Source organism: Chelonia mydas, chromosome 6 (genome assembly GCF_015237465.2).
Source record: "Chelonia mydas isolate rCheMyd1 chromosome 6, rCheMyd1.pri.v2, whole genome shotgun sequence".
In the NCBI taxonomy this organism is placed as follows: domain Eukaryota; kingdom Metazoa; phylum Chordata; order Testudines; family Cheloniidae; genus Chelonia; species Chelonia mydas.
This window is the reverse complement of record NC_051246.2, coordinates 76,746,794-76,762,339: the sequence shown is the minus strand read 5'-3', so window position 1 is coordinate 76,762,339 and position 15,546 is coordinate 76,746,794. Positions and strand designations below refer to the sequence as shown.

Here is a 15,546-nt window from a genome sequence, read left to right as displayed (position 1 = left end):
ATATTTATATTTTCATATTCATTACATATATCAGATATAGTCCTCGGTGATTCTCATGTCAAACAGCAGTAGTTCTAAAGGCTTCATTACTCATCATTGTCACTATTCACTACTGCAAACCCATCTACACTATTATCAGGAAAAATTGTGTCTCGATTGTTAACTGCTATTAAAGATTACCATCTCTGCTAAAAGTTAAGTCATAAGTACATTTTTAGAACCCTTGAATTCCACACTGATACCAGAGAAACTCCATTTTGAAGTCCCCAGGCTCCATTTTGTAATTCTGGCTTCCAATATAAATAAGGAAGAGTAACTCCACCATTAGATAGAAGCTGCAGGTCACATAGCACTGAATATAAAATTGGCGGGAAAAACCAAGTTAGCAGGGATCCAGCAGATCATAACACTCTGAGATGAACAGCAGCGGTGACCATGTGAATGAATGTGTAGTAGCAAAAGAAAAAAATGAATGAAGATGGAATGTGTAGTAAAAGAAAAAACACTATAAAAAGTGTCTGGAAAGCTCTGACAGGACTGTCTAAAAGGCAGTGTGTCAGTGGGCAGCCAAGAAAGTCAGAGCTGAGGTGCTGACAGTGCAGATGGAGCTGAGGAGAATGGACCGGAAAAGAGCAGATCAGAGGAGACCTGAAGAAGCAAGCGAGAAAGCAGCAGCAGCAGCAAGCAGCAGTAGCACCAGAAGGAGTCCTGTGTCAGCAGATAGCGTAAGTTTGTCAGTTATAATTACAGGATAGTTTTAGAATGTGTATGTGTTGATAATGAAAGAAATGTATAAGATTTAAAGCATTTAGGGACTGTGTCAGCAGCCTGTGACAGACTAGTCATCTGTAACAGGGTGCAACCACTTAGAATCATCTCAGCTGTATGTCATTGCAGTTGCGGTGCTCTTTAAATTGCTGAAGGGATGTGTGTTTTTAGATTACGACTGTATTATGGATTATTTTTTATACAAATAAAAAGATGCCTTGTTTTGGAAAAGAATACTGCTTGTGTCAATCAATAGCATTTATCAGAAGGCTGCATCTGTGTCCTCCGGGAATTTCTTTAGCTACCCTGGAGATCCATACCATAGGAGAACAGATAGGTGAACAGGTAGCCTGTTTTAAGGGAAAACCTTTTAGGAGATATTTAAATTAATCTGTTTTTGAGGGAATCTTAGGTAAGCCCAGGAGGGGGCGATAGGTGAGCTATTCTGAGGGTACCCTAATTCTGTTTTCAGGGTAACACCATATGTGATTCAGTTAACGACAGCTCAGGTATGGAAACGCCCACTTATAAAACAAACCTGCAAGCATTCCTACAAAAGTCACAACACAAGATATTATATACTTATATACATGCATGCTGTAGAATGATTAAAGCATCTGTCTTACCCACCCACCTCTTTAAGGTTTTCACGTGGACATGACAAGTGCCAAGGTAATTAAATTAACCACTTACCATGAAACTCAGTCAACTTGCTTAACAGAACAAGGAATCTAACTCATCCCAGAAATTATGCTCAGAATTTTTCCTCACAGATTTCTACCCCATATAACTTGATCTGAAGCCACAGATGGGGATGAAGATTTTGTTTTTATAAACAAGCAAATAAATAAAAGTGATGTTTTCACTGATGAAGTGGCTATGCTCGTATATCTTGTCTACAAGCCAGGGTGAAAATTTAGTGTGGAACTTGCAGGAAAAAAATCCCCCTAATCAGTGTATTAGGTGTGTTAGTGTCTGATAAAATTGAAGCATATGCAACATTACAAGCGATAACAGAAGTATAAGCACAGACTTCAGTTTTCCAGACAGTACATACTACAGCAAGAATCTCTCTCTAATGTGTAACATACCCAGTAACATGAAAGATGACTAATTTTCATTGGACACTACACATACTTTACACAACGGCTTAGCACATGAAATTTATTGTCATACCAACAGGAAAAAATATTTGTATAAGGAACAATGCACACAATTGTTTTGCTAAATACAATACACACCCTTCTACCTTTGGTACGTGATACATAGCAAAATTCCTTGTACAGTAAAGAGTTCACATTAGTGTGAGTAAAAAGCATAAGCATTAAACAGGTATTAGTCACCACAGAATGCACATTCCAGGATGTTGCCTTAAACAAAATATGTGCATAATATGGTGCCACTAATACCAACCTAGACAAAGACAAAGAACATTTAATTTTACCCATAAAAATTAACTTTGACAAGCTCTAAGTGCACTTACAAAAGTTAAAAGAACCATATCAAACCAAAGCAACAGCTTCCTCCACCTCTATAGCCCTCCTTTCTTCTCCTTACCCATTCCTGGGTAAACAGATGAGCTTCACACGCTGCCCTAAAAGACAAGTTTGCAACTTAACTGAAAACTCAGCACTCTGCAAAATGGGGAAAAGAGGGATTGTGCACGCGCAGGATGATGGTGCTAGTCGTTTTGGGCTCTACAGTGAATCAGGTGGTTTTGTTTGAGATTTCCTTTGGGAATGGGGCAGCAGGAAGAGCAGAGAGTTAGACCCCAATTCAGGACAGCACCGAAGCACGGGCTATTTTCCTGAATCAGCGTAACCTGAGCAATGATGAGCTCACTCAGTTGCAGCATAGCCCCGAAATACAGCTAAAAGTAAGGCCACGCCTACTTCTTCCCAGTGAACCTGATTGATATAAAAGTTTAGTTAAGAAGTTTCCCGCAGAGATCTTCAGACCACCTTCCAAACATAAGGGCTTGCTTCTCCAAACATCAAATAAGAAATTAGGAGTTCTCTGAAATTAACTGAAAGCTAAAATCATAAGTAGTAAAATTCATAATGAAGAACTGTAAAGTGTAGCGGCTTCATTATTGTAAAAAAAAAAAAAAAAAAATCTCAACTATTAAACAGAGTATAGAGGAGTATCTGAAAAATAAGGCTAAAATAAAAAAAAAGTTAACTGCTGGAGAACAAACGTACCAGAAAAAGTTTAATAACTAATGAGCAACCTACCATTCCTCTGATGTAGCACATCCTACAGTACCGATTCTCCACTCACTCCTAATGATACTGATTCATTGCAGTTCTGAACAGGGCACTTTCTTGATTTGCTTGCCCATATTCATCACCAGCCCCACTATTCTCAACTTTCTTATCTTTTTTCTGAAGAACTTCTCTACATTTCCTCCTCCATTACTTTCCCAAGCAATTTTCTGTTTCAGCCGCTAGGTGCCACCAGTACATCCTCCCACATTGCTGCATAACTATATGTGGGTATAACTTAGATCCACGGGCATGATCCTGCATCCTTTTTCAATCAAAACTCCCACTGTTTGAATAAGGAACGCTCTAACATTCTGCCCAGCAAACTCAGGCTAAAGTAACTGTCGGAAAATGTTATATTCAGGAATTAAAAATATTCTAGCTTGTATAGACATTTAAATTAAAAATATAATTAAAAGGAATTTAAATATACCTAGAATTAAGGTGAGAATTTAGGAAAATATGGCATTTTAACAAAAAAAAATGCCTTATATGCATTTTTTAAAACATCCAGTCAATTTAAGCTCAATATTAAAGGCTCATAAAAACTGTGATCAGTAGAATCATAGAATATCAGGGTTGGAAGGGACCTCAGGAGGTCATGTAGCCCAATCCCCTGCTCAAAGCAGGACCAATCCCCAACTAAATCATCCCAGACAGGGCTTTGTCAAGCCTGACCTTAAAAATTTCTAAGGAAGGAGATTCCACCACCTCCCTAGGTAACGCATTCCAGTGTTTCACCACCCTCCTATAGTGAAAAAGTTTTTCCAATATCCAACCTAAACCTCCCCCACTGCAACTTGAGACCATTACTCCTTGTTCTGTCATCTGCTACCACTGAGAACAGTCTAAATCCATCCTCTTTGGAACCCCTTTTCAGGTAATTGAAAGCAGCTATCAAATCCCCCCTCATTCTTCTCTTCCGCAGACTAAACAATCCCAGTTCCCTCAGCCTCTCCTCATAAGTCACGTGTTCCAGTCCCCTAATCATTTTTGTTGCCCTCCGCTGGACTCTTTCCAATTTTTCCACATCCTTCTTGTAGTGTGAGGCCCAAAACTGGACACAGTACTCCAGATGAGGCCTCACCAATGTCAAATAGAGGGGAACGATCACATCCCTCCATCTGCTGGCAATGCCCCTACTTATACAGCCCAAAATGCCGTTGGCCTTCTTGGCAACAGGGGCACACTGTCGACTCGTATCCAGCTTCTCGTCCACTGTAACCCCTAGGTCCTTTTCTGCAGAACTGCTGCCTAGCCATTCAGTCCCTAGTCTGTAGCGGTGCATGGGATTCTTCCGTCCTAAGTGCAGGACTCTGCACTTGTCCTTGTTGAACCTCATCAGATTTCTTTTGGCCCAATCCTCTAATTTGTCTAGGTCCCTCTGTATCCTATCCCTAGCCTCCAGCATATCTACCTCTCCTCCCAGTTTAGTGTCATCTGCAAACTTGCTGAGGGTGCAATCCACACCATCCTCCAGATCATTAATGAAGATATTGAACAAAACCGGCCCGAGGACCAACCCTTGGGGCACTCCACTTGATACCGGCTGCCAACTAGACATGGAGCCGTTGATCACTACCCGTTGAGCCCGACAATCTAGCCAACTTTCTATCCACCTTACAGTCAATTCATCCAGCTCATACTTCTTTAACTTGCTGGCAAGAATACTGTGGGAGACCGTGTCAAAAGCTTTGCTAAAGTCAAAGAATAACATGTCCACTGCTTTCCCCTCATCCACAGAGCCAGTTATCTCATCATAGAAGGCAATTAGATTAGTCAGGCATGACTTGCCCTTGGTGAATCCATGCTGACTGTTCCTGATCACTTTCCTCTCCTCTAAGTGCTTCAGGATTGATTCCTTGAGGACCTGCTCCATGATTTTTCCAGGGACTGAGGTGAGGCTGACTGGCCTGTAGTTCCCAGGATCCTCCTTCTTCCCTTTTTTAAAGATGGGCACTACATTAGCCTTTTTCCAGTAGTCCGGGACTTCCCCCGATTGCCATGAGTTTTCAAAGATAATGGCCAATGGCTCTGCAATCACATCCGCCAACTCCTTTAGCACTCTCGGATGCAGTGCATCCGGCCCCATGGACTTGTGCTCGTCCAGCTTTTCTAAATAGTCCCGAACCACTTCTTTCTCCACAGAGGGCAGGTCACCTCCTCCCCATGCTGTGCTGCCCAGTGCAGTAGTCTGGGAGCTGACCTTGTTCATGAGGACAGAGGCAAAAAAAGCATTGAGTACATTAGCTTTTTCCACATCCTCTGTCACTAGGTTGCCTCCCTCATTCAGTAAGGGGCCCACATTTTACTTGACTTTCTTCTTGTTGCTAACATACCTGAAGAAACCCTTCTTGTTACTCGTAACATCTCTTTCTAGCTGCAACTCCAGGTGTGAAACTTCCTGATTTCACACCTGCATGCCCGAGCAACATTTTTATAGTCTTATAATGTTTCCATTATTTTTTAAAGCGCCACTTAAAAGAGTTTTGTATTTAAACATTTTACTGTAGTGCTTGCAATGCAAATCTTGAATTGCTGTGCTGCTACACTAGAACCAGCAAGCTAAAATTAACAATAACAAAGGTGAATCCAGTTAGTCTACTTTCATGAGGAAGCTGAATGAAACAGAAAAATAGATACATACAATTTTTGTAGGCTTTTAACTGCATCATTTAAATTATTAGACGTTTTATAAAATTAGAAATGTTCTTAAACAGGCTGCAGTAATTCCATGTAATTAGATTTTTTTTTTCCAAAAACATCCCTAGTTTGAACTTTGGGGACAAAATAAAGGAAGTGAGAACTGATTTTTGATAGTATTTGGCTATCACAGTGAATATTTGAAACTCTCTTGGTACAAATGGCATAGTCAATTCAGGTCTAGAGTAATAGTTCCCTGGAATAAGGAATTCCTACATTGCAGAGAAACTTGTGCATTCATACACCAAACACAAATAAGCACCCATATAATTATCACAGCTTGAGAGTCACCCATTGAATGAAAATCAGAATTAACATGAAATGTACTTAACCTTAACCTTGACAGAACAGGGAGTAATGGTTTCAAGTTTCGGTGGGGGAGGTCTAGGTTGGATATTAGGAAAAACATTTTCACTAGGAGGGTGGTGAAGCACTGGAATGGGTTACTTAGGGAGGTGGTGGAATCTCCTTCCTTAGAGGTTTTTAAGGCCCAGCTTGACAAAGCCCTGTCTGGGATGATTTAGTTGGGGATTGGTCCTGCTTTGAGCAGGGAGCTGGACTAGATGACCTCTTGAGGTCCCTTCCAACCCTGATATTCTATGAGGAAAGCTGCACATATCTGGTTTTGCCCTCTCTTTCTTTTCCATTTCTTACTTCTGCTCACTCTATTAGTTTTTTTCCCATCTTTCACTGCATTTCTCCATTTTCCCCAATTGATTTCCCTCTTCATCCTGTGTGGTCTTTCACCTATCTTCAGTCTCTTCCCCAAAGATTCCCCTCCCCTTCCCGACATACTTGGTTTCCAACTCCTCCATTGTTACCCTTTAGTCTTCATTGCTCTTTAGTCCCCAAACTACCCAAGGCCCCACAAGTCAGCTACCCACTAGCAGCTTAACACAATTTCTTGCTCTCCCTCGTTTCAGAGCAGAGAATGGGCAGCCTTACGCTCCCTTCCACCACTACCAGATCTTTCTCAGATTAGTGCGGGGGAAGGGAGACCTACAAAGTCACCCTAGACCCTAAGGTTTCAAAACAGAAGATTCTGGGATAATGAAAGTGTGGGTGGTGGAGGGAGGTAGTTTGCAAGTCACTGGGGAGAGTCCCTCCCAGAAAATAAGGTTAGGGGATAATCTGAAGGACAGGGGGTACAGATCAGGGGCTTTGAACAGGCAAATACTGAGATCTGGATATTCCGGGTGGTCTAAATAAAATTTAATTATTGGGATCACCCTCTAATCAAAATTTGACCATCGCTAAATTGTTACAGTAAATATATATTAACAGAAAATGAATGCCCTAAATAATGGAGGCCAAACATTTCAATAAAATAAAATGATTCCTACAAGTGTTTGGGCTTTACAAAGGAAAACATGCGAAGTCTTGGTGTCTCTTCTGCATAAAGAAAGAACCCAGCTTCCATTCCCTCTGACTGCAAAGCAACATACAGCACTTTTAGTAGTAATCACCTGAGTAGCTATCTGATTGATCTTTCTTCTCTTGTCACAGGTAAGGCTAAAGCTACAGCTCATTTACTGGATGACAGACATTAATAACGTCACCTGTCACTTTTGTCCTGCCAGGAAGGCAGCAATAGAAATATTGCTGTTGGGCACCTGCAGCCTGATTTATGTGCCAGTAAATATCCTCCCTACTCCATGTTTACGGAAAAATCATTATGTGACTGGATCACATGATACAGTGTGCAATTATCCTGTTACAGTGGCAAGGTTCCAATACTACGATACAGCAAATAAATGCCACCCAACCAACAAACAGGAGGAGCAAAGTTAATAAGGAATTTCTTCTAAGCATTACAAATTCTTCCCACCCATTCCACCCAGCAAAAGATTAAATAAAAAGAAGATACTTGTTTGTCCACATAAATTATTTTTTCAATACACTTAATCGCAGACTACACACATACAGAATAAGTACACATTCTAAGGTTCCTGAGAGCCTGGAACAGCTGGAAGATTTAACATCATATTTATGCAATACCTTCTTATGTAAAATAAAATGGATCCCATACTGGTAAGAGCATGTGTTTTTATCATATGGGAGGAGATGAAACCAGATGAGGCCCAAAACTCTGATCTAAATCTAGATCCAAAATTCTACAATGTTTGAGGTTGTTCTGATCCAGGATTTTAATTTAGGCTCATTTTTAAGTCACACATGTTCACAGGCTGGTTCTGACAGAAGTTGAACACACATGGTGTGTAAGACCACAGAATAAAATCTGATACAAGAGAGTAAATTTCATTAAACCCATGGATTTTACTATTAAGTCAAATGGTCTCATCTGTTTTGGCACCAGAATCCTGGAGCCAAAACCTAAAGTGATTATTCTATTTCTGCTATGTAGAACTGCTTTTAGATACTGGCTTCCTTTCCACTGGTGAATTGCAGAGCACACCAAAGTATTGCAATCTGTGTGAAGAACGTTGCTGGCACAAACTAAAAGGTACCTTGTTCGTATTATTGTAATCGTCTTTCAAACAGGACTATGTTAATGCAAACTAGGAACCTTTGGTTCATTCCAGCAGCGTCCATACAGAGCAGTTAGATTGCAACACTTTGGTATGCTCTGCAATTCACACTTCCGTAGTTCGCACTGCAGTACTGTATAAACTTTGACTTAAAACACATAGATCTATAATCAGTATTGCTTAATGCACTACTGGAAGGCGCTCAGGGCACATCTACATGGTGACACAGAAAAGTTAAGGCAAATCAACTAAAGATATGAAGTCAATGCACATAAGTTAATGCACATTAAACCCTCTGGTGGACATTTTCATTCAGGAGTAAAGTGGTCTTAGTTCACATGACAAGTCCTCTGATACTACAGTCATGAGAGATGAGCGTTGTTTAAGAACCCATATAGAAGAGAATAAAGAACGGAACTGGCTGCCTACTCACAAGCCCCGGGAGTAGCCTCTTGTAGTCAGGAGGAAAAGATAAAGGGGAAACTTTGCTCACTGCCCACCATCCTTATTATTAGTTGCATTTCAGTTGACATGAATGAGATTCTGACATTATGAGCAAAGATGTGACAGTCATTCCAGATGAGTGATATTTGGAAGGTATAAATTTAAAATGGCTGCACTAGTCACAAGTGGCAAGCTGGTTTGTAATAAAAACATCAGTTTCCCAACAGAAATCTAATGCAACTTGCCGAAGTATGTTAAATCATACCAAGTTGGAACACATCTGTTATATTATAACATTTGTGACAAATAATATAGTAAAACAATTTAAAACTCCTACTTCGATCACCAAATGAACTGGAGTCAAATTGGCAGTTACCATCAATCACAAAAACTCCAACTTCAGTCCATATGCACATAATAGGGGAGTTAATTTATCATTTTTTCCTAACATATTCCTACTTAATGCTTTCTATTCATTAATAAACTGTTAACTCTATAATAGATTTTAATACTATGTCTAAATAACAACTCTTAAGATCAAATGAATTCAAGTAACTCTGAGGTCATGTCTACACTACCACTTAAGTTGATCTAACTTACATCTCTCAGGGGTGTGAAAAAGACATCCCTCGAGCAACGCAAGTTACAGTGGCCTAAGCGCTGTCTATATCACTGCTATGTCAGCAGAAGATGCTTTCCCACTGACATAGCATAACTAATCCACCTCCACAAGAGATGGAAGCTAATGGGAAAGCGCTCTCCCGTTGGCATAGTGTCTTCACCGGACGCGCTTCAGCAGCGCAGGTGCACTGATGTAGCGCTTCTAGTGTAGACCTGCTCTGAGTAAATCGGATCCTGCCACAAATAATGGAATAATAACTATATTACTAGGACACACTAAAATGTTCCCTTTTCTGCATCATGTTTCTCAAATGAATAACCCATCACATGGCAAAATCTCTTTATGTGATAGTTTCCAATAGCCTTTTGTAGGCAATAATACTTAAACATATCCTGAATTTCTATAAACATTACAAAGTCAAGAGCCAGAAAAATCTGCCAGCCAGAATCTCCTTGAACTATTATCTGCCAAAACAATGTGCATCACAGGTCATAATTGAAATCCCAGAAGAACAGGCTTTCTAAATTCTATTTTTGCATCTCAGCAGTAAAATATGGTTTCTTCCATGAAATCCTTTAATTGCTAAGATATGGCCAATGCAAACCTATAGTAAGTACTCTATTATCAAACCAGTAATAAAGCGTACACAATATTTATACCAGAAAATGTCATCACAAAGGTTTTAAAATAAAAAAAGTTGATACAAGTCAGACACTCTGCTAGGGGTCCCAGTCCATGAATGAGGTTCCTAGGCACTAGTACAATACAAATAATACTTAAATACTATTAGTATTATTATTGATTATGTAAAAGCTTGACACGGAAGAATAAATACAATTATGTAGAGCTTTGAAGGGGGGCAGGAAATCACATCAGGCTTTCATTAAAATACAGAATGCTTTGTGGGTTTGCCTGAAGTTAATTAAGCCAGATCTCTGCAGTGACAACTCTAACTCCCCATCCAGGCACAGAAAGTAGGAAGCTCATATGTAAAATATGATCACTTTCTTCATGGTGACATTTCCCCTTGAGGGTCAGATTCCACCATTTCTACTCTAAACAGCTAGCAATAATGAAAGTAAAATGATGAGATTTTGCTGCTTGAAAAAATACGTCCTCATGAAACCCGTGAGAATATCAAGTGTTGGCAAGTAAGAACACAAAGTGAAATAGATTCATTTATACTCCAGCATCCAGCTGGTTGTTAAAAAGGACAGGCTCCAAGTGGAGTATTCACCTCCTCTCTTTTTGCCTGAAGAGATCCCTAAAGAATCTGGCTACTGTTGGCTAGCTGGCAAATATAAGTTCTGAGAGATATAGGCCACCTACGTAGTATTATTCCTTACTCATTTAGAAAAAATTACGAATAATAATTCCTTCACTTACAAATATTTTCCTCTTCAGACTACTTTACCTCTACCCTTATAAAAGCATTTAAGTATTATCTCCATTTTACAGAGGAAGAATGAGGCAGACAGGGTAAATAATTTTCCCATGAAGGAAGCCTGTGTAAAAGCCACGATTAGAGCTCATGAGTTTGTGGCTCTCACCTACGCTCAGACTACTACATACATCGCTCTAGTATACAAGCCTCTCATTTGGTTTAAAATGTGCTGAAGGAGGATCCCGTAGTGGCAATCCACAGCACAGCTGAAAGAGGTTTTCATACTTCAGAAACTGTAGAGAAAGCATCTGGCATTATTTGGTATTTCCTTTGCTATCATTTAAAACACCTATGTTTCAATAAGGGAGCTATCCTGCAGAGCCTGGTTTCTCTTTCCTACAAAGAAACCAAAATTCTGTTTATAGCATCAGAGTCTGTTGCCATAGAAATTGTGGTGCCATAGAGACAGCATGACTTCACTGCAGAATCAAGTATGATGGAAAGACAGGCTGAGGGAGCAGAACCTTGTTTAAAAATATAAACAAAAGAATTAACTAAAAAAGTTGTTAAGAATAGCTATGAAAGGTAAATGGATTTATATTTCAGTCTGATTCATTCCAAAATTGTCTCCAATATGAATACCAATTAAGTCCTTTTTTTCTTATTACTCTTTTTTCCACTTTGTTTAAGAAATAGGACAAGTTGTTCCAGCTTCAGGTGACTACTAGACCTATATTTACTAAATAAGCATTTTTAATAGGGATCATCAGATCTGTAGTTTTTTCCCTTGTGTGTCTTGCTGATGACAAATTCTTCAAACACAGGGGTATTATGTACTGAAAACTCTTTTACTTCATAGGTAAACTATGCATGTGCAAAGAATAATCATATAACTAAGCTCTCTGCATTCTTCCCAGCTTCTATTGCTGTGGCAGCTGGGCGCTTTATTTGCAGAGATTAAAATGCAGAACAAGTGCAAAACAAACTACTGATCAAATGCTAAACAAAATAAGTGATTTTAAAATTGTGCTAGACTCGAGTTGTGACCGACTGTGACTAAAAGGAGCATGTTCCAAAAAAATCAGGGGAGGAGAAGCAATATCTGAGAGATTCCTGCCAATTAGGGTGACCAGACAGCAAATGTGAAAAATCAGGACGGGGAAAGGGGGTAATAGGAGCCTATATAAGAAAAAGACCCCAAAATCCGGACTGTCCCTATAAAATCGGGACATCTGGTCACCCTACTGCCAATAGACAGTGTTTAAACGTAGGTTCTGAAAACAAGAGCTTTCCATCTGGTTTTAACTGTTGGAATGAGTTATCTTCTGAGAAACGCTCTATCAAATAATGGAGTCCCACACTACTCTGGACTTAAAGATAAACACTACCCCCTTACATTGCACTTGAAAGCTAACAGGAAATCAGTGAAGACTTGGGTACAGGCTGTGTATATTTAAAGCAGGTCTGCACCACGCAGATTGATACTTGTGCAGAAGACACCACACTTGGGACAAGTAGCATTCTGCTCTTCCAGGAGCTTGCAGATGAGCTTCAGGGGTAGTCATAAGCAAAGTGCATTAGGGTTTTCAAACAGGCAACATGGCTGATTTGAGGTTTTCACTTGCAGTGTCCTAGCCAGTCATACAGTTTCACTTCAAGCTGCCACTGCTCTCTGGGCATCCAGGAATAATTATGGAGCCAAAAGAATCAAGAGGCTGCTAACCATTTAGGCACAAATCTACTATACATCCTCAACAGATGTTACAGACACAGCCTTCACCCAACTCCTGTAAAAGCATCACTTGTGTTTCATCACAATTGAATCACCAGCAGTTTTTTTTTCCATCAACATCCCTATCTCTGCCAGACACTGGGTGAATAAAGGGACTGTAGAATTTGGGCTCTATAAAAATAAGGCTTAGAATACCATCAGCATGTTGATGACACTGCCATCCACAACGTCTCAGTAACAAACAACAATATATGTGGGATCTAAGTGAATCCCCCCCTTCCTATTCACATCCCAGTAAAGCATGAACTAGTTCATCTCATTACTAGTACAATATGGAGCTTTTGTTTATTGAAAGCTTGTTCCCCTTTTGCTATGACAGATTATATTTCACTTTAGACATCTAGGAAGTAGGAAAAAAAAGATAGGAAAGCCCTTTTTTCACTTTTTATGTTAGGAATATTAAATACTCCATATGTAGTACTTTTAAAAAACAAATAGAAGTTTCAGAAAAAAAGGAAACAGTGGAAGTCCTGTCAAAAGCTGAAATACTGTACTTTGCACATATATTGTACTGTTCACTTAGGGATCTCTCTGAGTTTTCCGACTGATTAGCTACAATATAAGTGACCCAATTCAGTATGTAGAAGTATGGTGGGTCAGATGAGTTAAGAGCGGTGTTCCTGTCAGTGCTGAAAAAACAAATGTAGTTAACTTTCTGAACACCCCTGTGCGGAAGATACTCCTCGTGTTACATCCATTTTATAAAGCAGTAAGCTAAAGTAGAGAGAGAGGTTAAATTACTAGCCCAAATTCATAGCGAGTCAATTGCAGAGACAGAAAAAAACCTAGGGTGCTAGTTCTCAGTTCTCCCCTCTAATAACCCTCCCTCTTTTCCTACTACAAAATACTTAAACAATTTATTTACTTTATATGTTAACAGTACTATTTTGACACTGAACATCATTTAACTAGTATTATTCTCTTACCTATGAGTCATCGTTCAGAAATAGTAGGGGTTCAGGAGGGAGTGAAAAAGTTATGAGTCAAGGAGACAGTGAAAGGAGTGAGAATATGTAGTTTAGAATCCAGACACATAAGAAGGGACACAATAGAAATAAACAAGATAATGAATCATATATGAAAAGTAAATCCATTACTCCCATTTACCCTCTCTAGTAATACAAGAGCAGGTAGGCCTTAATTGAAACTAAAAGACAACACATTTAAACCCAATACAAGACACAGGCAATTAAACTGCAGAATTTATTGCCAGAATATAGCATAAAGGCCAAGAATGTAATCCTTTTTTAATCCTACTAAATCATTTATGGATAAATTTTTCAAAAGTAACTAGGTGAATTACGAACACAAATCCCATTGCCTTTCATTTAGGTGCTTTAGAAAAATCCCACAATGTATGAATAATGAGAACAGCCAGAGTTACACTTGGATACAATAAACACATTTTTAAGGTCTATGAACCCTCATGCTCAGGGCACAAGCCAACAACTAGCTGATATGGGCTAGGATGAAACATTTTCCTACAGGTAGACTATTCCAGAAACGTCCAGCATTGGGTTTCTCATGCCTTCTGCTGAAGCATCTAGTACTGGGATCTGTTACACACAAAATACCAAACTAGATGGACCAGTGATCTGATTGGATACAGCTACTCCTATGTGCCTATGCAAAGAAGGTAACAAAATTAAACACGTTAATACTCCTACTTCTACTCTGAATGTAAAAACATAAGTGTAATGGTACCTAAAGAGAATCAGCAAATCAGACTAGAATCTGGCAGATTCAATACCCAAAATCTGTTCTAACCCCAAAAGAAGGAATCTCTAGTAATTCTGACATATTAGACCATCTTGATCCCTCCACTAATTTAAACAGAGTTGCACCAGATATATGTTTGGCCTAGCGTATCAGAAAACAATGCAATTTTTTTTTCCTAAGAAGTTTCAAAAGGTTATAATTTCTTCAGATGGCATCCAAATCCACAGAGAGTTTCAAATTACCTACCTACCAGGTCATGGTAACTAGTGCCATGGTGAGAAAAACATAATATGCTGTCAGCTTTTTAGAATAAGAAAATAATCATTATATTTTTATATTTCACAAACCCAACACTTGAAACATTACAACAGTCCATTTCTGCAAGTCTTTCACCTTTTTGTTTTACCTGCTTCAGTGTACTTCAACCCCACTTTTTCTTTTCCCTCGTTGATTTCAGGTGGAGGCCAGACAGCCTGGAGTTTCCCTGGAGTTTTGTCATCTTGCTCTGAGGGATTTAGGTCAGGCTATTAAAAATATGAAAAAGAGAAGATTAAAATGTTGCAATATTAATCCATTCCAAAAATGGTAAATACTGTGTTTAACTAAACTTGTGCATTTAAAGCAATGGCCGTCCATAACTGGAGCTCATTTGCATTATAAAATTAGAGCCAGGATGATTATCAGTTTGATTCCAATCCATTATAATGGAATTCAGTCAGTGAGGATGAAGAAAGGAGGAAAAGAGTGTAAGAACAACTGCTTTGGGGGTGGGGGGAAACATCACAAAGCTTACTAGCATGTTACATGCAGCATTTTAATTTAAATAAAACAAAGTAGCTCTGAGAAGCTGCCTGCCTGTTGTGAACCAAGGAGGCTAATACGGCGTCAGGAATTTTCATATTTATTCTGTATCTATAGCTCAAGTTGGAAGAGCCAAACATGGTTTTGTTGCAGGTGAATTATAGTAGTGCTCACTAGTGTCACTGCTACACATGAGAAACAAATGCCCTGCCAGCATCTACATTTTCCCCACCACAGGAAATTTACTGTAAGCTGATATTGTGTCTACAAGGTCTCAGTCTACCCAGGAGAAGTTCTTAGAGGTTTTTTTTAAAAACACATACATACACACACACACACGCACGCACGCACGCGAATGGAAACTCAAAACTTGGAGTACAGGCAAACAAATTCTAGGTTATCCAGCTTCAGATTTAGGACCCAACCCCACAACCCTTACTCAAACATGCAATCCTACTGTAGTCAATGAAAACAGTTTTATGAATTAATTACATCTGCGCACATCTCGTAATTGTTAAAGGATGTGTCCTTTTTCTGCTCATTTAACTCAAAGGGGCTTT

General features: G+C 39.3%; 1 protein-coding gene across 6 annotated transcripts in view; it reads right to left on the bottom strand.

The window, feature by feature from the left end:
- The window catches only part of FMN1 (formin 1), a 430,195-nt gene that overhangs the window by 233,796 nt on the left and 180,853 nt on the right, over window positions 1-15,546 (bottom strand). For all 6 annotated transcript variants that reach the window (XM_043548088.1, XM_043548089.1, XM_007069366.4 and 3 more), the window contains one exon: window positions 14,592-14,709. In XM_043548088.1, the coding sequence (XP_043404023.1) occupies window positions 14,592-14,709 (118 nt within the window). The remainder of the gene's footprint in view (window positions 1-14,591; window positions 14,710-15,546) is intronic.